Genomic DNA, 25008 nt, shown 5'->3' with positions numbered 1-25008 from the left:
AACTTTCCATCCCCAGTACCAGTGTTGTAGTCTCTTTCCTGACTGGCCCCTGAATCCTTGTTTGATGCAAACCAACCTGGGCAATAGTTACAAGGCCAGATGCATTGTTCCCAGATCACCCCCAGGCTTGGTACTGTATCTCCTCAGTGTTTATCTTGGCTTTGGCCCCGACTTGTTTCGATCTTGTTTCATCGGATTCCCCTCGTGCTTTGGACTGTTTTGGACTCATTGTCTTGGATTTCTCCCGTGATCAACCATGAACTTGAACTATGCTTCTTTCCTGGGCCCCTAGTCTGCCGCAGCCCCCATCTACCTGCTTGCAGTACTGATCCACCGTTTCCCCAGGTCTCATCCTCCTTTCACCTAGCAGAAGGTTCAGTTTAGGGTCAGGATCTGCTGCTAGTTCCACTGAGCAGTGGGACCATTATGGTAGCAATATGCACTTGATGCATAGCCTACTGCTGCATTGTAGTTGTTGCCCAAAACTACGCCAGAGCAGTTGCTTTTTGTTCAAAATCTGAACTTTCTCTTTTTAATCACATCAGAAATTTTATTTTCTCTTTTTTTTAAGCAGAGAAGTTGTCTCTAATTCTTGGTTCTCAAATCATTTTTCAGATCACATATAGAACCAATATACAGTATAACCCACAAAGCTGCAGCAACAGCTTTTCATAAGTTCTTCTTATCAGTGGAGTGATACATACCTGCTCTTCTTCAGTCTCCACAATGACCAGGTGTCCCCCTTGTGCCATACACTGGTGCTCACTGGCTGTCCAGTCCAGTCTATCAGAGGAGTAGAAATAGCATTTTTCCTTGAATGACACCCATCTCTCTGGACAGGGTTGACAGTCTCTCTCTGCAAAAAAATAAAAAATAAACCAGATTCTCCCAGTCAGTGCTAGGTTTAGAAAAGAGGCACAGCACAGGCTGGTAAAGCAATATCACTTCTGCTTTTTAAGAACCAATAAATGTCACGCCCTCTGCAGCCAGAGGGTGCTCCTTCTCTGTCCTGTCCCCAGTTTCCAGTCTGCTGTCCTTCCAGTCCCTCTCTTTCCCTTGGGCTTTATATTTCCGGGTCTTGCATTCTGTCCTCGCTCAGCATTGACGTTCGGATGTCCTGAGACCCGCCTAGCACCAGGGCGCCCCACGTCCGCTCCTGAGGGCATAGGTTTCTATACGGCATCCCTGAACTCTTTGCACTAATGAGCCCGGGCCTTTTTCCCGTCTCACCGCTACGCATATGGGTCTTTTTCCGCTCTCCTACTCCCCACAGTTAGTCCCTTTGGACGTCCGTGACAATAAAACTGAAATGGCAGTGTTACTGTATTCATGGCAATACCATCTTTAATGAGTAACTTACATTTTGTTTGTTAGCTTATTGCTTGGCTTTCAGATCTAGTTTGCCAATTAAAAACTGTAATTTAAAAAAAATAATTTTGATTTTTAGAAGCCAAAACATAATTTTGTTCTATTCGGGCAGACTGTGTGCCCATGCAATTATAATTCAGCCATCACTCTGATGCTAGGGAAACAAGAAGCCAACTTACCATTTGAAGTCATATCCCTGACAGGGCAGTATTTCATCAGCACTGGGTACTTCTGAAACATTTCATTATAGGTGTTGTTGAGCTTCTTGTATTTCTTAGACATCTGACTGCAGTTTTTTTTCAGTGACAAGTTCTGGGTCTGGAATCTATTGGTGACCTGCAGAACTGTTAACAGTTCAATGTAACAGTTTTAACAGTACAGTATGTGTAAATGAACAAGTAATAGGTTTATTCCATGCTAAAAAGAGAAGAAAGAAAACACATTGTTTTAGCCGTGGAGCCTTCTTCAGGTGTAGTCTTCTCAAACCTGAAGAAGGCTCCATGGCCGAAACGTTGTGTTTTCTTTCTTCTCTTTTTAGCATGGAATAAACCTATTATGTGTTCCTTTGCAGCCTAAGTCTTTCAACGCAAAGGATTTCCTGTTAGCAGGATCTGAAATCATAACCTAAAAGGCATCAACTTTTATGATCCCATTCTTTAAAGTTCTGTTTGGAACAATATTAAGTGAACCTACGCCAAAAGTATTTGGGATTGAGATCACAGCCTGATCTCTCAAAAACTGTTAAACCGAGACACAGTTTTCAAAGTGTTACTCTGCAAACTACCATAGTTATGAGTATAGTTAACAGACATGCACATGTGTCAAGAGCAGCTTTTTCCCCACTACTTTCAATCATGGTGGCCGCCACCTTCCATGTGGAATGGCAAAATTTGGTATATTAAAATTAATAATTGGTGTATTATGCCAGCAGCCATATCACCCTGCGACTCACAACTGGTAACTGACTGAAGCTAAGCAGGTATGAGCCTGGTTATTACCTGAATGGAAGACCTCCTGGGAAAAACTAAGGTTGCTGCTGGAAGAGGTGTGAGTGGGGCCAGAAGGGGGGGCTCACCCTGCAGTCTGTGGGGTCTTAGTGCCCCAGTATAGTGATGAGGACACAATAGCTGATGTGTGGTGAGCATTCTGGCGCGCTATGGCTGCCGTCGCATCATCCAGGTGGGGCTGCACATTGGTGGTGGTGGAGGGGAGTCCCCATTAACTGTAAAGCGCTTTGAGTGGAGTATCCAGAAAAACCCTATATAAGTGTAAGCAATTATTCTTTTACAAAAATACTACAGTTTAATTAGCTTAAAGTCAAAGCTAGCTATTTTACATGTTTCTTCTGAACTGACTTTTGTCAGAGATCTTGTAAATATCCAAGCTCCACATAGAACTCCTCTCCTTAGATTATTAAAGGATTTAACCCATTAGTATTTTAACTTATACATCTGTTTTTAAGATGTCCTTATTATGAAACAAATAACTGTATGATCTACTCACGGTAGACAGCTAAGAGAATGTTAGCAATCACTAACAGCATGCACAGCAACCCCAGGAACATAACGGCTTGTCTGTACATGGTGGCTCTGGAGTCTGTACTCTCAGACAAAGAACAGTCTAGAGGAAAGCAATACAGCAGTGAACAATACAGTTATTATCACAACTGCCTTGACTCCAGTACGCAGCATGATATCTTTATATTGTACCTGAGGTTTTAGTTTGCCTAGTTTAGCCTCCAGCCACTCCTTACTGATAATATGCAGTGTTTTGCCTTAGAGTGCAAAGTTGTGCAGTTCATTTACTTTTAGGACAGTTCTCCCATTGTCTGCATCTGCATCACCATCTTCCAGCCTCTGAGCATAACTGAAAACTGGAAACCTGAATCAAGCTTTCTTTTTGCCGTTTTTGTCCCCCTCTCTGCCAGTATCGGACTAGTTTCAGGACATGACATGATGATAATAATTCTAGTTGGCAGTCTTTATAAGAGACCTTTGAATATTTCAAGTTTGTGTGAGTATCCCAAACATTTTTCTATATTTTGATATAAAAATATTTAATTTGAGAGTAAATATTTCTGTAGCTACTTTTCAATGTAGAATGAAACCCTATATGTCTGCAGTAGGGCACCACAGTGGAACAGTGGTTAGCATGGCTGCCTTGGAGCACTGCGTCCAGCTCCAGACCTGGGGTGCTGTCTGCATGGAGTTTGTATGTTCTCCCAGTGTTTATGTGGGTCCTACATTGTCCTCCGACAGTCCAAAGACATACTGGTAGTTAATTGATTTGTGGGGAAATTGGCCATAGGTGTAAGCGTGTGCATGTCCGTGTTTGTGTCTGTGTGATGTGATGGACTGGTATCCAGACTGTATCCTGCTTTCTACTTGGTGCAAGGTGCAGATGTGAGCCTGGTCAGTACCTGGATGGAAGACCTCCTGGGAAAAACTAAGGTTGCTGCTGGAAGAGGTGTTAGTGGGGCCAGCAGGGGGCCCTCACCCTGCGGTCCATGTTGGTCCTAATGCCCCAGTATAGTGACGGGGACACTATACTGTAAACAGGCGCTGTCCTTTGGATGAGATGTAAAACCGAGGTCCTGACTCTCTGTGGTCATTAAAAATCCCAGGGCGTTTCTCGAAAAGAGTAGGGGTGTAACCCCGATGTCCTAGCCAAATTTCCCATTGGCCCTTACCAATCATGGCCTCCTAATAATCCCCATCTATGAATTGGCTTCATTACTCTGCTCTCCTCCCCACTGATAGCTGATGTGTGGTGAGCACACTATGTTCTAGCACACTATGGCTGCCGTCGCATCATCCAGGTGGATGCTGCACATTGGTGGTGGTGAAGGGGTCCCCATTACCTGTAAAGCGCTTTGAGTGGAGTGTCCAGAAAAGCGCTATATAAGTGTGAGCAATTATAATTATTATTATTACTTGCTGCTTGCCAGGATAGGTTCCAGCTCCCCTGTGACCCTGAATTGCATGAAGTACACAAGGGATGAATAGATTGCTGTATTAACACTGCATTCCTGTCTATGTTCATTCACCTGTTGCAAGGTACGAACATAAAATATCCTGAATCTAGTAAAGTCTAAAGTCTCTGCATTTAATATAATCTGAATTAGTTCAATTTGCTAATCAGTGGAAACTTAATCCTAAAGAATTATTCCCATCTGAGCTTTAAAGCTGCAACTGAATCAATTAGTAATGAGGGATAATAACGAGAAAGTGAGACTGACATTGTTCCTATGCTTTGGTTGCCAAAGTCTAGAAGGTACAGTAAGTATTGCTGTTCCAAAATACATTCTAAGTGATATATTCCCACTTATTGAATATATACTGATGGAAAAAAGAAATGCAATACCTCCTCCTCCACACTCTGGCCCTCCCGTCTGTGTGGAACAGGCTGAAGAGTGACTCATCTGTGAAGAGGACCTAATGCCACTACTGACAAGTCCCTCGCAGCCTCTGTCTGGCCCAAGTCAGGCCCAAAGAGGTGTGAGCAGAGGGCCTCTGACAGGTCGCCTTGCTCTAAGGTCAGCAGCACGGAGCCTCACTGTCCTGTCACCGATGTGGGCATTGTGTCTGCTGGCAGTTTCAGCAGCAGTACAGGTGGCAGATCTGAAATGATCTCTCAGATGGACCAGTCTGATGTGTCGGTCCTGCTCTGGTGTGGTCACTCGAGGGTGACCGGATCTTGGAAGGTCATCTGTCCTGCCAGTCTGATGAAAACTTCTCTGCAGTCGAGACACGGTGGAGCAGCTTACTCCATAGTATCTGGCAATGCTGCCACATGACATGCCTGCCTGCAGCATGCCAATGGCCCTCTTCCTTGCTTCTGATGACATTCGGGGCATTATGGAATGTACAGAAAACTGACCAAGTGCACTTTTTCTTGCAGTGACCTAAGCTTTGAATTAAGGCCTTTTTAAAAGCGACCTGATCAGGCATAGTTCCACCTGGACCTTGTTGGGTTAAAGTGCACCGCTTTCCTGTGATTGGTAAGTTGCAATGCCTCACTGCATAAGCTGTATTGCTGGTCAGAGAGCTTAAAACAAATTGACAACTGATTGTGATTCTACATAAGCTACAGTATAACTATAGTATTCTCATTCCAGAAAATGTTGCGTTTCTTTTTTCCATCAGTATATATACCAAAAAAAAGATTTTCATTGCTCTTCTAATTAAACAGTGTGTTTGCAAACAAAACTAATTAATTCTGTCATTTTGTTAATCGTGTTATGTGCCTGTTATACTGTATGGTCACAAAAGTACATCAGGAGTAATAAAATGTACTCTTTGTCAATTAATCTAGTGAAGTCTCAGGTCTTTGAAGCTAATAAAAAAAGTATTTTTTGTTGTCACCTATTATTTTCAACTTTAGTCGTGATTTTGGGGAAATCACAATCACTTTTGCTGTCTGGGCGGCACAGTGGCACAGCTGTTAGTTTCCGCCCCTGTTGTGAATGTGTGCATGTTTGTGTCTGTGTGTCTGCCCTGCGATGGACTGCTGTCCTGTCCAAGGTGTACCCTGGCCCTAGTTCCCCTGCCACATTGAAACTGATGAAGTGTCAAGCCCTGTACACCTAGAGGGCACTCTACTTCTGTCCTGTTCCTAGTTCCCTGTGATTATTCATGTCTTTCTGGTGTGTCTTATTGTGTTGCCTATTTACTTCCTGTGTCTGCTCTGCTCCCCGCCTAGCACCAGGTCGCCCCCTGTCTGTGGCCTGAGGGCATAGGTTTCTATGCTAACATCGTCTGACCCCCTGAGTCTGGGCTAACCCCCGTGTTGCCCCCTTTTACCGCTGCGCATAGGGTCTCTACTGCTTACCTAGTCATTCCTCGGCTTGCCCTTTTGACATCTGTGACATCGAAAATTCTGCCATCCTGGTGATGTGGCATATTGCTGATGCCTCGATCAGAGTGCCTGATGCAGGTGGTTCTATTGTAGCTGGTTGCATTTTTCAGAGCTTTTGGACAAAACTTGGAGTGAAGCATCACTAGGGGTTGGCAGATTGGCGAAAGATTGGTTTGGTTCAGGAGGTGTTTGGTGGGATTGCAATTTCTATTTAGGTGCTTTATTGATTATAGCTGAATTTCTGTTTTCGTCAAAAAAGTAATGTTACAGCGAACTTTGTGTTTGACTGTGCATGTCACAGTAGCACAAACTCAAAATGTGGTTTTCTTAAGTAGAAATTAAATCTATGAAATGTTTCCAGGTTCGGATCCTTTCTGTTATGGACAAAAGCATAAACTGTGGATATCCAAGACTGCCTTTTAGTACAAGTACACTGCAGTTAACATTATTGCTTTGGATATAGGAATATTCTGTATGCATTAATAATTCATTAGGAATAAAACAATCCTGCAATTAGAAGTTATTTATTGCTCCTGGTTTCTAATTTTTTTATAGCAAGTAATTCATGATCCAGCAAGTTTCAACTGTTTTCATATACAGGTACTGGAATTTTAAGACTTTAAACTTATTTGCATTTAGGTGCCTGCATTTCAGGAGGTTTTATTTGTTAGAGGAAACTCTATAATGAAAACTTTTAGCACAGAGAAATGATCAGTTGCTGTGCCAGCCTTTTGCATTGACAGAGAGGGCCACGTGAGTTAGGTATATCTAACTATTCTTTCGACATACAGCAGGAGAACAAGGCAGTTCACAGAACATCCAATTTGAATAAAACTTATCAGAATTCTTCATCTAAGCAAAAGCCACAGTATCTGAATACATTATAGACAGACTGTGTGGTATAGAAATGTTAATCATAGTTTTGGTTGCTCTAGGTAATATCAGTGCTGGCATATACTGTATAAATACTTCTTCTTCTTCTTCTTTTTCACAGCATATACTGTATAAATACTGTAAGCATATAAATAAGTGATGGCTCAGCCAGTACAGACATTTATTCTGAGGAAGCTATCAGCCAGGTGACACCTACTGTATATTCCCTAATTGGATGAACACTAAGCCAGTATTGAGAAGGCTCAAGTTACCAACAGCTAACATTTTAACTTGTCAGACACACAGACGTTTCTAACTCTGTTTTAAGTACTATTAGTCTCAGATAATAAAATAATGCCAGATGGCTATGGCAGTGCTTCAGAGGAGAGTGCATACATGGTCCTTTGTGGTACCAACTGTGGTACTGGGATCCTAATGGTAAACCTCATTTGATTCCAAATCACTGGTGAAATAAAATTCTTAAAGTAAAATATCAGGGCAGACTACACTACAGCCAATATTATTGAACAAAAGGGCATAGTCTGATATATTTTTGCAGGAGGAAGCTGCATCAGCATGGGTAGGCTGCAAAAGAACAATTAAAGGTTTATTGTTGTAAACTTTACTGAAAAGTAAAGTTTCAACTGTGGAGCCTTCTTCAGTTGTGATGAAGACCACACCTGAAGAAGGCTCCAGAGCCAAAATGTCGTGTCTCTTTTCTTTTCAGCATGGAATAAATCTTAACTTACTTGTTCCTCTAAAGAAATGTGATGTTATGATAATATTGTAATGGGAGCCGGTCAAGGCTCCTGCCAAACATAGTTCTGGACCCTGTGCAGACGGTATAATCCGGAAGTGAGTGGAGTAGGACAACGGGGGGGAGATGAGGATCAGGGCAGGTTGACAGACAAGGGGGCATGACAACGGTGAACTGGTGCTCGGGGGGCATGGCCATGGCAAAAGAGTCCAAAGAGTCCAGGGGGGAAAACATTTTCTTTGTTATATTTCTCTTGTATTTTCTCTTGATACATCTGTTCTGACCAAACTATCCTATTCTCCTCCCCACATGTCCGGATGGTGCTTGGGCTGGGTACCATCTGAGTTGGATGCTTCATCACTGCCATGGATCCAAGAGGGACATAGTGGATATAGCTATCGTTTAGGAGGATTTTGCTGGTCTACAGAGATCTGAATGGAGTACTGACATACAGAAGACATGATGGTTGGATTAATGCACTCATTCATTTATTTCTTTTTTAATTGTATAATATTAACTTGCCCAAAGGGGGTGGGCAGCCAGTTGACCTTGGACCCCTAGAGGTTTTTTTTTCTCCTTACTAAGTTTTTGGTTCCTCTCCTTCGTCTTCTGGTCTTTTCTGTTCTGTGTTCACAACATGTATGGTCACAGAGGAGATTGTTACTTTTGACAGTTAAACAGGTGCGTGAGTGAGTTATGTGTTTTAAAATGTTCAAAGTTTTCAATGTTCCTGGAACTAGAAATTTTGAATATCAAACAATGTAATAACTTTTCACCTTGGAGAGAAATTCTTATCGATTCCTTAATGCTACCTATGTTTCACAAGGAATAACAGCACCCAATAATTATGTTTATTGAAAGGATTATGCAGTTTGGCATAGGGCTGACATCCTGGCCATCGGATGAGGTGGCTGAGACTTCCATGCACTGCGACAAAGAGGCAGCTGCAAAGCTGGAGATGGGATGATGGTGGGATGCAAAAAAACATATGCAAGGGAGAGAAGGGAATTATGTAAAGAATATTTATATTTATAACTGGATTGAATTAGGCTATTGTCCTCTATTCAGAACTTTCATTTCATTAAACTCCATTTCACTAAGAATAACAACACCTCAGAATTAAGTGTACTGAAAGGATTAGAAAGTGTTTTGGTCAACATCTGGCTTAACCCACTTGGTTGAGGGCCATAGGACGAGGAGACTAGGACCCCCAAGAAGAAGCAAGCAGGATTCCATACCTCCAATGAAGAATTAGGGGAAGCATAGAGAAGATGAGAGATGTGTTCTGCTATGTAAGGCCTGAACTGTGGGCCATTGTTGCAGGTGGATAGAAGGCTGGAGGAGTGCTTGTTTAAGGTTATCTGTATAGGTTTATGTAATCACGATAGGCCCCAGATGACCAGCTGCAAGGTTGCTGCAAATCTAGACTTTGTGTGAACATCTTGCAAATTAAAGAGAAATCAGTTACAAGACAGTAGGAGACTTTTCATTAGCGAAAAGAGGAACCTGCTGGAGATGCTCCTTGAGAGACGCAAAGCTGAAGATGATGGAGCAGAGGTTCGTAAGGGCTGATGCAGGTGGACTTAAAGTGTTTTTACAGAATGTTAAGATTTTCCATAACATAGAAGAGGAAGTAAGAGCAAAGTTGCTAACCTCTAACTCTGATAATAGCTTCCGAAGCAAATGGAAGGGCTGTGACTGTTAAAACTCTCTGGACTCATCATAACAAAAAGGCAACTCTTTCCAGTTTGTTAAAAACAAAAACCACAGCTGAACTTCTGCCTTGCAATTTGCAAGTTAGAGTGGTATGAAGATCGCACTGATGCACGTTTGAGAAGATGTAAAATAAAAGACCGCCCAGGGGGTATAATCCACATGGCACAGTTTACATGACTGCCAGAGACAAAAGTTCATAATGTGCAAAATGGAACTGACAGGAAGGTGGAAAGACAGATACTGTATGGATGCAGTCAAGAGGCAGAGAGTGCAAGATATTGTAATGAACAGTTCTTTCCGGACCCTCTGCGGACGGAAAGAGCTTCGGGAACAATCCGAAGTAGTGAGGAAACACTGGGGAAAAAGGTCATGCAGGAATACGAGGATGAAAATAGGGGGGCGTGTCCAAATTGCGCTGGTGAACGGGGAAGGTGTGGCCGTGGCAAACAATCTAAAGGTAATTCAGACTGGGAATCCAAAAACACAAGCATAAATCCATGGCCAGGCGATCCATCCAGGAGATTAAACCCAGGACAGAGACGGAGACGGAGACGGAGACGGAGACAGAGACAGAGACAGAGACAGAAAAACATGACGGGGCCAGACTCATCAGGACCTGGGCTTGCAAGATATGGAAATCAGATGCAGAGCTCGGAACTGACTGAGTCTCTGGCTTTTGAGGGGAACGGGAAGGAGGCTGGAACAAGGGGCAGGTGCAAAGAATTAAGTCCAAAGTGAAAAGAGCCGGAGCACCCTTAAGGAGGAGGGACTACAATTGTGACAGATATGTGGAAGTGAGAATGTGTTCCAAAGTTGCACGGGAACTGCCACGATAACAGGGACTAAGGTTGTGAGTTGAGCACATTATTCTGGGGTTTAAACAGGTGTTGCATTGTAAAAGAAAGTAGCTGTAGTGAGGAAACAGTGTGGCTGTCTCCAAAGAGATGCTGGGGCAGATTAATTTGTCGACTTTGCAAACCCCAGGTGTGGCTTGAAGAGGTAAGTGTCGGGAACGAACTGCTGAGTGACACGGGTGCCAGCAGACTCCGAAAGATGCTGATAAACATTACCCATGTGTTAAGCCCATGGTTCTCAAATTATGGCGGAGCACCCCCAGGTGGTTAGCCAGATGACTCTGGAAATTTGTTGTATGCACTGAAAAATTGTGACGGGCTTTCATATTTTCTATTTTAATAAAATTTGATGTGTCAAATACGCAGCCTACGTACTACGATACAACGCACACTAATTCTTGAGTGGACACAAGAGCGACAATGTGATTCTATACCATTGTATAGGAATGCGTGCTACGAACGAAAGTGGCCAATTTTATTTAAAAAATGTTCTCCAGCAAATAGGGAGATAGGAGAATGTGCATGGTTTTGGGACACTGACAATCTTGTGGACACAGGAAAGAGTGCTAGATAGAAAAACATTTAGATTTTCTGTGGTTCCTATGAGAAGATGACTTGTAGGTGGTACTTGAATGCTTTGGTTCGATCAGGGGTGGTAATTGGTACAAAACGTTTCAGAACCACTGTGTTAAGCAAATTAAGCAAGTGACAGTGTAGGGAACCATGTGGAGACGGTACCCCCCCGAGTAGCTACTGCAGGTATATTATCGAGTGTGAGCACCAGCTCTGGACTCAAGCTTTAATTCTACAACAGACAAGGTGCTGTACTGACCCAGAAGCAGCAGTTTGGAGATACCTACAGAAACCATTTGTGGCTGTAAGCTGGTTAGCAGGATGTGAATTTTGGCAGTTTTCCAGCTATTGTGGTGTAAGCAATGTCGTTATTGTGTTTGTACCAGTTGCCTCAATGTCAAGTGTGACTTTTTTTTAAATTGAGATGAACTCTGAAGCAACTAACTTGCACTGCCAAATAATTACTTGTTGCAAATAAAGAAGCATCAGTTTTTTGTTGGATAATGCAATAGTACTGGCCTAATGCAGGAACTGAATAGAGATAAAACAGATTGATGGTGGAATTGCTCTTGATACACTGAATGTAAATGTGACTTGTCTGATCGGCTTGTAACTGCTGTATACACTGTAGGATTGTGTTGGTAGTCCAAAACAGTGAAAGGCAACTGTCTTGAGGGAATTTTGAAAAGATTATCTGGTTGCTGGAGCAAAGGACAGATGGAAGAGGCCATGGAGTCAATATTTTTCTATGCCAGGGAACAGAGAATATCGTAGGATGCCAGCTGGCTGGGCTGAGTCTAGGGATACCCTACAGATCAGGGACCAAGGAGATGGCATCAGGTGCAGCAGGGACCGAGAGGGAGGAAACCGAAGCCAAACTGAATGCCGGGGATAATGGCATACAAGCCGGAGGACGACTGCTGACTCAGCCGGGGGCAGGATGCCTGATAGACCCCTGGTCGAGGGGATGGCATCAGAACTCTTACTTTGCACCTGGGGCTAAATTGGATGCCAGGGAACGGAAGCAGAAGACAGTGCAGGAGGAAGGCCCGATTAAATTAACGAACATGAAGGAAAGAATGTTGTGTGAGTTTCAGAGCAGTGAGTTTAGACAGGATAGGGAAGAAAACAGGAGGAAGCAGAATCAAGACAAACAGATGCAGACTAAGAAAGAACGCTGAAAGAAGAAACGAGCATGTAAAGAGACCAGAATGGATGGTCTCAGGTGTGATAGTGTCAGGTTCTAAAAGGTGCTGCCTGAGCATTGGCAGAGCGTTTCTTATCTTTGAGCGGTGTGTAGTCTAGGAAGGCGTCTGTTCTCTGGTATACAAGAAGATCGACTACGAACCAGAAGAATAATCCTTTGTAGCCAGCTGTTACAATCCCTGCCTCTCGGCAACGAAAGAGGCAGAAGAAGGCATAGCCTTAGTTCATCAGTCCACCTTTCAGTGTACGCTTTCACCACCACACCTCCGTCTCATCTGGTATTTAAGCATTAGTCTTTCCCTACCCCCTCGCTCAGTATTGGTTTCCCTTTCAAGCTACTTAGTTGCGCTACGCCTTCTACCTCCTCATACTGTTCTGGTTCCGACTTTGGTTTTTCCCCTTTTACTACGTCTTTTGGATTACGGCTCGGCTTCGGTTGCCTTCTCCTAGTTTGGTTCTCTGGCTTCCTCTGGACTCTCGGCTCTCTCCTTCATCTACGGTTTTGGATTACGGTCTGGCTTTGGCTACTCTCTCCCTGTTTGGATCACTGGCTTCCCCTGGACTCTCGGCTCTCTCCTTCGTCTACGGTTTTGGATTACGGTCTGGCTTTGGCTACTCTCTCCCTGTTTGGATCACTGGCTTCCCCTGGACTCTCGGCTCTCTCCTTCGGCTACGGTATTTGGATCACGACTCATCTCTGTCGGCTCCCGCAAGTGGGTTCACTACTTGGTTTCGGTTTCACTGGCTGAATCCGTAACACCGGCTTGCAAATACTCTGGTTCTAAGGGTGAAAAAAGTCTGTGGCCGTGTGGGGATCTTAAATAGTGGACCTGATTAGCCTCAGGTGTGGAAGCTGCACATTCCCACGCGCTGCGGAGTAAGGAGTGCAGTGGGAGGGGTGCTCCACTGTCGCACAGGGTTGGCAGGAATGGCGGCAGTGCGCTGAGTGATGTCATCACCAGCCATCACCAGATGCAGACATATGCTAAATAACCACAGTTTACGGACAGCAGAGATCGAGAAAAAAAGCGTTCTTAGGTGCATTTCTCTTAAATGGGTTTGTAAGAAGGCATTTAACATATCAGCCATTCTGAGGTCATCATCTGAAAGTTTCCTGCCCTAATCCCTGACATCCTTTAAATCATGCTATTAAAATCCAGAAAAATATTTAAAGTAACCTCCATTGCAATATTTCTTTGTCAGTTGCTTAATGCCTTTCTGATATGCTAATTAATCCATGATGGATGCTTCTTGTTCTTCATTTCCTGAACTGGATCTGTTTTTTTTTTAATAATAAAATGTATTATTATCATGTATGATTTAAATTGATTTATTTGGGAAAATGCTTTCCATTCCTTGGTTTGCTTATGAGATTAATGTGTTCTTTTCCTTCCATTTTTCATTGATCCCATATCTGTTATATCATTCTATAAGCTTAGACTCATTCCTTCATAGTATGCATTCTTAAAATTGCAAACCTTCATTTTGAGCTCTACCTGTACATGTTTAAAAATATGCCAATATGTTAAGAGTTAAGGGGTAATCAATTCAAAAAATGAGTAGAATTTAAGGTGTTTTCTGAGTTGTAGGAAAAGTAAACACAAATAATCAAAGAGTTCAAGTAATAATAATAATAAATAATAAACTTTATTTTATATAGCGCCTTTAAAGGTGGCTTCTCAAAGCGCTTTACAGGATGACAATAACAATAAATAAGAAGACTACAACAATAAATAAGAAAATTTCACAAGACAGGACACAATTATAATTACAACAATACAACAATAACAATAGAGGAGACCGTGGAAGATGGTATTAAGAAGAGCAGAGCGGTGAAGAATGGAACCAGTTAAGTAAAGGCTTTTCTGAAAAGGAGGGTTTTGAGTCTGGATTTGAAGGAGTTTAGAGAAGGTGACTCTCTAATATCCTTGGGCAAGGAGTTCCAGAGCTTGGGGGCATAGCAGGAGAAGGCCCTGTCGCCCATACAATGTAGACGGGCTTGGGGGACAGTAAGGAGGGCAGAATTTGAAGAGCGGAGGTTGCGAGGTGGGGAGTAGGGCGATAAAAGTTCAGACAGGTATTGAGGTGCCAAGCCATGTAAAGCCTTGTAGGTGAGCATGAGGATTTTAAAGTCTACGCGGAATTTGACCGGAAGCCAGTGCAAGGACTCCAGGATAGGAGTAATGTGAACACTTGCACTAGATCTGGTCAGGATTCTGGCTGCTGAATTTTGGACATACTGCAGCTTGTTCAGAGTAGATTTAGATACCCCAGGGAGCAGAGCATTGCAGTAGTAAATTCGAGAGAATACAAATATGTTGATCAGCTTTTCAGCCACAGTTAATGATAGCATAGGGCGTAGTCTTGCGATATTTCTAAGGTGAAAAAAAGATGTTTTGACAGTATGCTGTACATGTGGGTCGAATGTTAAGCCAGAATCGAATATAACCCCAAGGTTTTTCAATTTTGATTGGAGCTCAAGTACAGAGCCATCTACAGACAGGGTTACAGGACTGGCTTTACGAAGTTGATGGGGGGGTACCAATAAGCATGACTTCAGTCTTGTCACAGTTAAGATGAAGGAAGTTTTGAGTCATCCAAATTTTTATGTCAGAGATGCAATTAGATAGAATAGAGACAGCCACATCAGTGTCGGTAGCTAGCTGTGTCAGCATGCGTAGGCTGCAAAGGAACAAGTAAAGGTTTATTCCATGCTGAAAAGAGAAGAAAAGAAACACAAAGTTTCAGCTGTGGAACCTTCAGGTGTGAGAGAGAGAGGAAAATCAGAAGTTAATAAACAAAAGCCGGTAGTGGAGAGGAGGCGGGAGTAGGAGAGAAACAGAATCAACACTCAGGTGGTGCGAAATTGAAAAATGAGAAGTCAAAACCTGCAAATGAATAGAGAGGATTAAAAGGAAATGAGTCTGTTGTGAAGAGAACGGGTGAGGTGGGATCCTAGTTTCAGGACTATTTGGGTTTTGGATGTCTTTCTGCAATTGGAGTTCCGAAACCCCTCTTTGAGAATGCAGACGGAGAGATCAGTATCATCATAGCCATTAGAGGTGAAATAGGAAACTATTTTGTTTTGTTTAGTTTGTGATATTTTATTCTAAAAACATATTTATTTGTTCATCGTTGACTCTAATCTATTACTCTTTTGCTAGAGCTGTGCCAGAGAATAAAGAACTGACGTGCCTCAAGTTCGACCTGCTGCTCAAGTTTCATTTGATTTTAATTATTTTATTTCTCCCTCTCAATTTCCTGGCATCCACTAGGTTGTAAGAACATTATGATCACAATTACTTCATGTTTCTCTTTCCTCTTTTTTCCTAAGTGTCTGAATTGTTTAAAAAATTGATCAATACAGGCATTTCCACTCAGAGGTGTTCCGACAGAAGGAGTAAGAAAGCAGTTATTGGCTCCTATTTCAATTCTGCTGACATCCATTATCTATTTGTAACTATTCTAAAGAAGGAAAGTAAAATCTCTCATGAGAACCACATCTTCATTTACAAATACAGTGCCTGAAAAAGTATTCAGAACTTTCCATTATGTGAAATTACAAACACCCAATTACATATTTTTTGTACTTGCCAGCAAAAACTAGAGTAAAAGTGAAATATATTTAGACCTCTGAACTCAATGTTTGGTGGAAGCTGCAAATCTTTGTGGGTAAAATGTGCCCACTGGCTTAGTGCAGTATTTGTGCATTCTTTTTAGTAGAATTGCTCAATCTCTCTCAAGTTGCTTGGGAATCGTTTATGATACCTGCCTTCTTTGTCTGATTCTGTATGTATATTTGAATTGTCTTCTACCTTCTTATAAGATTATTATAATAATCCAATTACATTTTAGGTCTAAAACACACAAGAAAACAGAACAACGTAAGGGGTTCACATTTTGTTTCACTATCTATACAGTATGTATAGATCACTTTATTAGCCATATACAATTTCTTGCATTAGGAATTGTTTTTTTTTGCATACCCCAGCTTGCTCTCCATGAGACACACAGAGAAGAAGCTTGGGGTCAGAGCACAGGGTCAGCCATTGTACAGCATCCCTGGAGCAGTTGGAGTTAAGGGCCTTGCTCAGGGGCCCAGTGGAGTAGGATTCCTCTGCTGGCCACAGGATTTGAACTGGCAACCTTCCAGCCATAGCCACAGATCCTTAGCCACAGAGCCACTGCTCTGCCCCGCCAGTACAGCCACTAAGTGAAAAAATTTCACTCTGAATTCCATGTTTTCGAAAGGTGTCTCTTTTCGTTTCCTTTCAGCATGGAATAAACCTTTACTTGTTCCTTTGCAACCTACACATGCTGACACAGATACATACTCGAACATCTACACGTAAATAACAAGAAGTAATGATTTTATTAGTAATAAGAATCAGGTTCTTAATCATTCATTTGACACTTAAATTAGAACTGGAAAGGAGTTAGAAAAATGACACAAATCAAGTTATAAAACAAAGGCATACATTCAAAAAGCAAGACTTTACAATCCTTAACAATGTAGGCCATAACAATATCTGCAGGTAAAAAAGGCTGTACTAGCACAGGGCTGTCCGATTCTGATCCTAGAAATCAACTGTCTGCGTATTTAAATTATAATATCACTTTAAAACACCAAATTAGCAAAATTTAAGGTTATTAAGTACAATAAAAGCCAGAACACACTACAGTTCTGTAGGTTCAGGATAGAACAGCATAAGCTATGTTTGTAGTGCAGATCGAAACTGGCACGTAAATTTTAATATAATTTTACAATGGAATTCAAGAGATAATTATATCTATGAGACTCGGAGACCGCTTCAGAAAACATGTTAGGGCTGTGAAGATTAAAGATCTCTCCAAGCCCATTGTTTCTCATTTCATCTCTGACGGCCATGACCACTCTAATCTCTCCGTCTGTGTTCTCAAAGACGGTTTTCTGAACTCATACATCAGAAAGACTACAGAAACCAAAATTATCCTGCAGCTAGGATCACACCTTCCCCCTTCTCTTAACAACAGACTACTTTTCTTCTAAATTCTCTCTATTCATTGAAGGTTTCATTTCACACCTCTCTACACCTATTCTGACTTCACACCTCTTGATTGGCCTCTCTTTCTGTCCCCTGCTCCTTCTCTCTCCCAGCTTTTGTTCTCCCGCTACATTACCTTTGCTTACTGAAGAAGGCTCCACGGCTGAAACGTTGTGTTTTCTTTCTTCTTTTTTCAGCATGGAATAAACCTTTTACTTGTTAATTATATCTATGCCTAGTTGAATAGAACTTTTAAACACAAATATGGCAAATTAATGGTATGGTGCTTAGTTGAAAAAAACTAAAAATAATAAAGTCCAGTTGTTATAGTTTAATTAATGTTTAAGCAGGAAATGGAGTACGCATTTGCAACAGAACTCAGAAAGCATAGATCATTCTTTTATTAAAATATAATCTACCTTATTTTTATTAAACTGACTGAATTTGGAATGGCCAGTTGTGTTTTCTATGAACCTTGTGACCATACACAACAGAGAATGAGAAAATATGGTGAATCCAGGTCTCAATCAGCTGACAATGACATGTCCCGGGCTGAAACTCATGATTATAGTTTGAGTTCAGGCAAGATCAGACAAGGTGTTCTTGTGGTTGTACAAGTATGGGCTGGATTGGTTTTAATAGGAAGGTGAAGGGAATCTCAATAATTAAGGTATTTTGTCTCTTTACTGAATTGTCTGTGTTTTTCTCCAAAGTATATATTCACAAATTTACAGTACACATCTTTTGATTCCACTGATTCATTTAACTACCAGACAATCTATAAACTAAATTCAAAACATAATCTTGGTTACCTGTGTATTTGTATCACACCATTAATGGTAGATTGCATTGCAAATGTACAAATGTTTAGAAAGATGACCAGCCTGGATTAGACTGTTTATTAGGAGATGCTGAGATCGTGCTGGATAGTCATTAAATCCAGGACAGCTTTCGATGTACAGAAGCAATGTGGAGTGGCCTTTGGTTTGCATAGGTAGCATAGTGAGATTGATCCTGCTTCCATCTCCTGGGTTCACCTGGCCTGGGCTGGATTCTCTCTTCCTTGTCTGTAGCTGATTAAAGAAGAGAAGACATTTGGAATGTTATGCACGTAATCCTGCTATTGTTCATTTTTAAGAAATGTGTTAAATTTGTCATAAAAGTATTAAGGTAATGTGGGTAAAAATGATACATCTTGTACATCACATTGTGTGGGAACCAAGATATCCTGGGTGATTTAGAAGTCACCTTAACCAAGGAAGATCCAGTTACAGTTAATGAATGAAACATCTCATTGTCTTGATTCTTTTACTCCCTTTTATTAGCCCTGTTGAGAAATTTGTTTTGCAGGCAGGTAACAAATATAGCTTGGGGTCAGAGCACAGGGTCAGCCATTGTACAGCATCCCTGGAGCAGTTGGAGTTAAGGGCCTTACTCAGGGGCCCAGTGGAGTAGGATTCCTCTGCTGGCTACAGGATTTGAACTGGCAACCTTCCAGCCACAGCCACAGATCCTTAGCCACAGAGCCACTGCTCTGCCCCGCCAGTACAGCCACTAAGTTTCCTTTCAGCATGGAATAAACCTTTACTTGTTCCTTTGCAGCCTACACATGCTGACACAGATACATACTCGAACATCTACACGTAAATAACAAGAAGTAATGATTTTATTAGTAATAAGAATCAGGTTCTTAATCATTCATTTGACACTTAAATTAGAACTGGAAAGGAGTTAGAAAAATGACACAAATCAAGTTATAAAACAAAGGCATACATTCAAAAAGCAAAACTTTACAATCCTTAACAATGTAGGCCATAACAATATCTGCAGGTAAAAAAGGCTGTACTAGCACAGGGCTGTCCGATTCAAGCTTATTTAATGTTTCTCTGGATTTGTTCAAGACCAGCAAGATCTTTTTGTGATATGATAACCAAAACCCTATTCGATATTCTAAATGCAGTTTTACTAGTGAGTTGCTCAATTTTACAGTTATACAGTACAACAATAACATTATATCCAAGGATTCTATTTGTCTTTTGTACCACTTCCCCACATCATCTAGAAAATGAATGTATGACAATATAGACAGCTAAATATTTTATTATAAGGAGCTTCTTCAAGACCACTGTTTTTTCATGTTATATTTAGAATTTATTTATTTTTAAATATTTGTAGAACATTGCAACTGTTTTCATTAAAAGTAATCTGACAGTGAAAGTTTGCCTATTTTAAAATATCATTCAGGACTGGCTAAACATGATGCCAGCTACCAATCTTGAACTATCTCCACTTTAAATCAATGCATATTCACCCGCGTTCGAAACAGAAAATATTTATTGTTTTGACTTTGTCCATATTGCTATTAGTAGGATTGCCTTCTCCAGAGATACAGAGCATAGTTTAATTCAGACACAAGCACACTTGCCAGTACAGATGCAGCCATTCAAAATGGGTGGGGTATTTCGCGGTATACCCCGGTGGGCGTGTCGCTGTATCACGCAGTATCACGGGGTAAATCGCGTCATTTGACGTCATGCTGGAAAGTATCCGGCATCACCTTGTAAAACCGCCAGGAGGAGCCAATAAAGCTTAACCTCTCATGTACATCATTTGAGCTTTTAAATTTAAACTGTGTATTACAGCACGTTAATCATCAGTCAATAAAAAGTTGGTATATTTTATGAAAGCAAGATTGCTCAGTTGGACAAAAGTACACAACCTACCTTTATCAGAAATATTTATGCATCAAAGCCTTTACCGAAGATATTACTAATAGTATTAATAATGAATGACTTTGGACAAGCTGTAAACTCAAAATATAATTTCTTTAGCACATTTGTACAAGCACTTGGAATCTGTCCAAGCCCTACTTTGTCAGGCATTTTCTTTTACTGCAACGGACATAAAAACTCCCTTGCTTTTAACAGAGCGTTTCATAATTTCTAACTACGAAACTTATTTAAACTGCGACACTTATCATTCAACCAGAGCTCGAAATATCACAAGAATCCTCTAGAGCACAGCAAAGACTGTATTAAAAGAATCGCGTATATAAAGAAATTAATAAGATATAATTATATTCGTGTACTGCGACAGGGCTGTGTAGGGCTGTTTCACCTCTCTCTTCATGTGACTCTATTCAAAAGCCATTTAGCAAAGAGGGGATGAGAAGAGTGACAAACTAGTATACACTTTAGATCTTTTTTTCTGAACCGGGGAAAATCTGATCATGTTTCTCTATAACAATAATAAAAAAACATTATTTTACATATCACCTTTAAAAGTGGCATCTCAAAGCAATACAGTAGATGGAAAAACAGTTAAAAGGACCAAAGTAAATACCAGACAAACGCAAATGCCTTTTTAATAAAATGCTTTTATTCATTCAGCAGAGAGTGAGATGGACATCCAGCAGAGAGAGACACACACACCGGTTTTCATTGACAAAAAGTAATTGTTTTTTACATTCCTCTTGTCTAACAGGAATGTTTTGTTTGTAGACAGACTGTTAGACTAGAGGAAAAGAGCGCCTGAAGGGTTGAGAATCTCCGATTCACCATGTTACTAATGGTTTCCCAGAGATTGCAAGGCAAGGCACTTTTGCCTCTGGACCCATCGAAATTTACAGACGTGGTCCACCCCCAGTAAATTTCAAAAGTCACCAGATTTCGAAACACGGGGGTGGCGTAGCGGTCGGCTTTTGCTTTCCCGTCCAATGAAAGGCAGGTTCCTTTTGCAGAAGTCGGGAAACATTAGAGGCTTGCCACACCTGGACTGTTAAACCAATGCATTAGCACGTCAAACCCCATTAAGGAGCCGGGCGCAATAATTGTTTTGTCCCTTGATTTACTGATCTGCATTAATTACAGAAATCGAGTTCCTGCTCTTTGCATAGGACCTGGTCCTGCTGTCGCCCACAGAACAGAGGCTGCGGCAGAACCTGGCACTGCTGGATTAGCACTGTCAGACCTGGGTGGTGACAGTCAATCTGGACAAGACCAGAGTTATGGTTTTCCAGAAAAAAAGCCAGACCTCAGGGAAACAAGTACAAATTCACACTTAACAACAACACATTAACACCTAACAACGGGAGCAGGGCCGAATTAGGCCAGTACCCACTATTGTTAAACATACTGAAAAGAATATTAAAGTATTGGCTTTAGTATTAGCCATACAGAACATTAAAGTGCCCCTTTCCATTCAGTGGGTGTCTGAGCCGCTGTGTCCTATCTTCTGACAGTCGCTGTTGTGAATGTCTGTAGAGTGTATCTTATTTTTAGTACTATATTTTTATATTATATTCCCTATTAATCAAACTCTAAGAGCACTCTGTCAAAGTGCAATGAAATACAATATTGTTGTTGCTGTTATTGTTGTTTTTATCCTGTAAAGCGTTTTGAGAAGCCACCTTTAAAGGCGATATATAAAAGCGCCGATTCTTATGGAATGTGTTCCGCCGGGGAACAAGAATAACCTTGTTCATGCACAAACAGTGGCATGTTACATTATTAATTTGGGTGTCTCCTCTTGCCAGAAAGCTCTAAATTGCATTTTGAGTGCAGCTTTTGACTTTTTTTAAATTGCAACCTGTAAATAAAGCTGATACTGTTTAGACTTATATTAGGATTTAGACTTATATTAGGATTATATACTTTGTGAAAAGTGATAGTCTTTTAACCTTTTCTGTGAATTCGCTTGTTATCTAAGAAATGCATACTTTTAGAATTTGATTAACAGGGAATATAATATGGAATTGCATATCTAAACAAATTAATAACGATATAATTATATTCATGTACTGTCTGGCGGAATAAACTGAAGAGGTTAGTTAATGCGACACGGAATTACTTTCCACCCCCTCTACATTCTCAGAGTAGAACAGACTAACCTTCTAATGAAAGACGGTCCACCCCCAACGGACAGGAAAAGTGCCCACAGGCACTTAAACTTAATATGGTCAGTCACAGTAAACAGTAACATGGTCAGAAGGAGCACGTACAAACGTTTCCGAAATAAGACTCTGATGCTTAAAATGTTTAGGGAGAAAGTGGAATACTGGTGTGTATTTTTTCTTTGAACTAACAATGCCAGCCATATACAGTCTGTAACGTAGGGATTTCTATATGTCATTTGTTTAGTGGTTACATTAGTGACAAAGGCTAAACTTTTAGCTTCAGTAACGCGTACATATCTCCCCTTTTTATAAAACGACATGGTTGAAAACTGTTCCAGAGCCACTGTTGTTTCATCAGTGAAAAGTACATCATGAAATGCCTCTCCCTGTTCAATCCACTGGAAAAAAGAAAAGGAGCATAAAGCGTCTGATGGTCATAAATGATATTCATTTAGGAACAGCATCAGAGATATGTTTTTAACTGCACTGCATTGGAGAGAATACCATAGTGTGTTTTTTTTACTCCCTGGCGGAAACTGGCTTCCATAAGAATCAGTATGGCTCAGAGATTAAATAAAACTTCACTCGCACCAAACAAATGTATATTTCTAAATATCACAACATGATCGAATTTAAGTCATTTTAATAACAATGAATAGTCACCTAGGCGTTACAATATAAACATTTATATTGATTTAAATCACATTTTGATTTAAATCGCAAACTCTGGTTTAAATATATGTTTTTTGATTCACAACCAGACAAATGCAACATAAATTGATATATTTGTCTTCTAAGTATCTTAATAAACTTTCAGCATAGCTTTCTCCCCGTTTAGATTTATTTTTCTTAACTAGTATACTTTAGATCTTTTTTTCTGAACCGGGGAAAATCTGATCATGTTTCTCTATAACAATAAAAAAAAACATTATAATTCTATTCAAAATAGAAGGGGGCAAGATTTCCAGGAAAAGATACCACCCCCTCCAAAACCAAGGAAGTACAGTACTTACTAGTTAAGAAAGATAGGCTCCTCAATGAAATCGCTTTAACATGCTAATGTGTTGGTGTAACAGTCCGAGCGTGGCAAACTTCTAATGTCAACTCGACTCGATTGGAAGACAATGAACATATTCTAGCCCTAAATGAATTAATAGCAAACATGGTTTACATAAAATACATTTTTCCAAGAAAGTTTATAATAATACGATCAATAGTTGAAATCCGAGCCTAAATAAAAACAAAAAGCATTTTCAGAGAGCAATTACGCTGTGTTTAATTGCTTCTTTTAATTGTGGCAAGCTTCTAATGTCAACTCGACTCGATTGGAAGACAATGAACATATTCTAGCCCTAAATGAATTAATAGCAAACATGGTTTACATAAAAGACATTTTACCAAGAAATTTTATAATAATACGATCTATAGTTGAAATCTGAGCCTTAATAAAAAGAAAAAGCATTTTCAGAGAGCAATTACGCTGTGTTTATGTAGAAAAAGTGATTAGGTTTATGAGCAATCTAATTACTTATTTGTTTAAAACGCTATATAAAATAAAGTTTATTATTAATTTGCTGGACAGAGCGGTGAACATTATTATGCATAAGACAAAGATAACGATCCTGATCAGTTTAGAAATCTGTGTACGCTGTAAGTGTCACGACAACCAGGCAGTCAAAGACAAAGCGTAAGCGAGCTAATCAGACCCAGCAGCGGGTGATTATCAACAAACGCCGCCGCACGAGTTAAACCACCTGCGCACACTCATTGCGGTGCGCACTGTTATTTAAACCATCTGCACCTGCTTCCCACTGCTCGGTATTGAGTCTACTCCTTGAGAGCTCTACCTGGCGTTTTTCCCCGTACCTCGTTTATTCTGGTTTTTGGATTCCCCTTCTGCCTTTTCGACTTTGCTCCTCGCCTCTCGACTCGGACTGTCTGCTACCGGTGAACTTCCTGGATAACGACTTGCCTTTCGCCTTTTGACTACGACCTTGCCTCTCGTTCTGGTTTGTTCGCCTGCCTCATCTATCACCCGTGCCTGCGTCTGCACAGGATCCGTGTATCTTCTCACCAGGGATTCCTAACAGTAAGGTTTTTACTTCTTAAACTTTTAAAATACACGTTTTGAATAGAAAGAAATCCTCTTCCTGGTACAGTACTGTATGTATAGCAAACAAGCACGTCTTTTTTCTCCAATCAGAGGAGTGTCAGATGGTGTCAGCCAATCACCATTCTGAAGCCCTACCATAATCTCTGGTATCAGGAGACCCCAGAATTCTGTCCCATAGTTTAGACAGATGATAGATACTTCTATTGATCCCGTGAGGGAAATAAAGTAAATCATTTTCATTTTAGGAAATTATTAAACGCTCGGTTAAAAGCAAAGGAGATTGTCTGTTATAGTGGACATAAAAACAAGAGATCGCTGGCATTATATCCTAGAAGACACAGACCGGCACCAGACCGGGAGAATGCCCGCAGCATAAAAGAAAAAGCCTGATGAACTAGGGATTGGACAGTTTACAAGTGCTTGTACAATCGATGGAAATGTTCAAATAAATGTGCAAAAGAAATAAACAAAATAATTTATTTCTTTATCATATTGGCTAGCTAATGTCCTCTCTTTGCTAGTTAGTGTCTGTGTTTCTGCGTTGGGTAGCAACGGGTGACTGTTCTCAGGCGGAAGATGTAAACAGCTTAATTTTCATGTTAAATAATTTTTTAAAATTAAAATTCATTCTATACAGCAATCGCATATTTGGGTACCGTTTCATAAAACTTTCATGCTTAAAATGTTTAGGGAGAAATGGAAGACTGGGGTGTATTTTTTCTTTAAACTACCAAGACCAGCCATACACAGTACAGTTTATGTACATACAGTAA

The 25008-nt window shown here is 40.7% G+C and overlaps 1 protein-coding gene across 7 annotated transcripts in view; it reads right to left on the bottom strand.

Annotated features, from left to right (window-relative positions):
- Positions 1 to 25008, bottom strand: part of LOC148643337 (uncharacterized) — a 60626-nt gene that overhangs the window by 5915 nt on the left and 29703 nt on the right. For 6 of the 7 annotated variants that reach the window (XR_015929108.1, XM_088616518.1, XM_088616521.1 and 3 more), the window contains one exon: positions 705 to 856. Coding sequence is in view for 6 of the 7 variants with exons in the window: in XM_088616518.1 (XP_088472644.1) it covers positions 705 to 856 (152 nt within the window). In the remaining variant the exon portion in view is untranslated. Of the gene's footprint in view, positions 1 to 704; positions 857 to 17544; positions 18302 to 25008 lie in introns of those variants that run through there. The other variant, XM_088616520.1, reaches the window with a different exon arrangement.

This window comes from Lepisosteus platostomus, chromosome 22 (assembly GCF_059453375.1).
Source record: "Lepisosteus platostomus isolate fLepPlt1 chromosome 22, fLepPlt1.hap1, whole genome shotgun sequence".
Taxonomy (NCBI): domain Eukaryota; kingdom Metazoa; phylum Chordata; class Actinopteri; order Semionotiformes; family Lepisosteidae; genus Lepisosteus; species Lepisosteus platostomus.
Note: the sequence above shows the minus strand (reverse complement) of the source record. Positions and strands in the feature narration are given on the sequence as shown.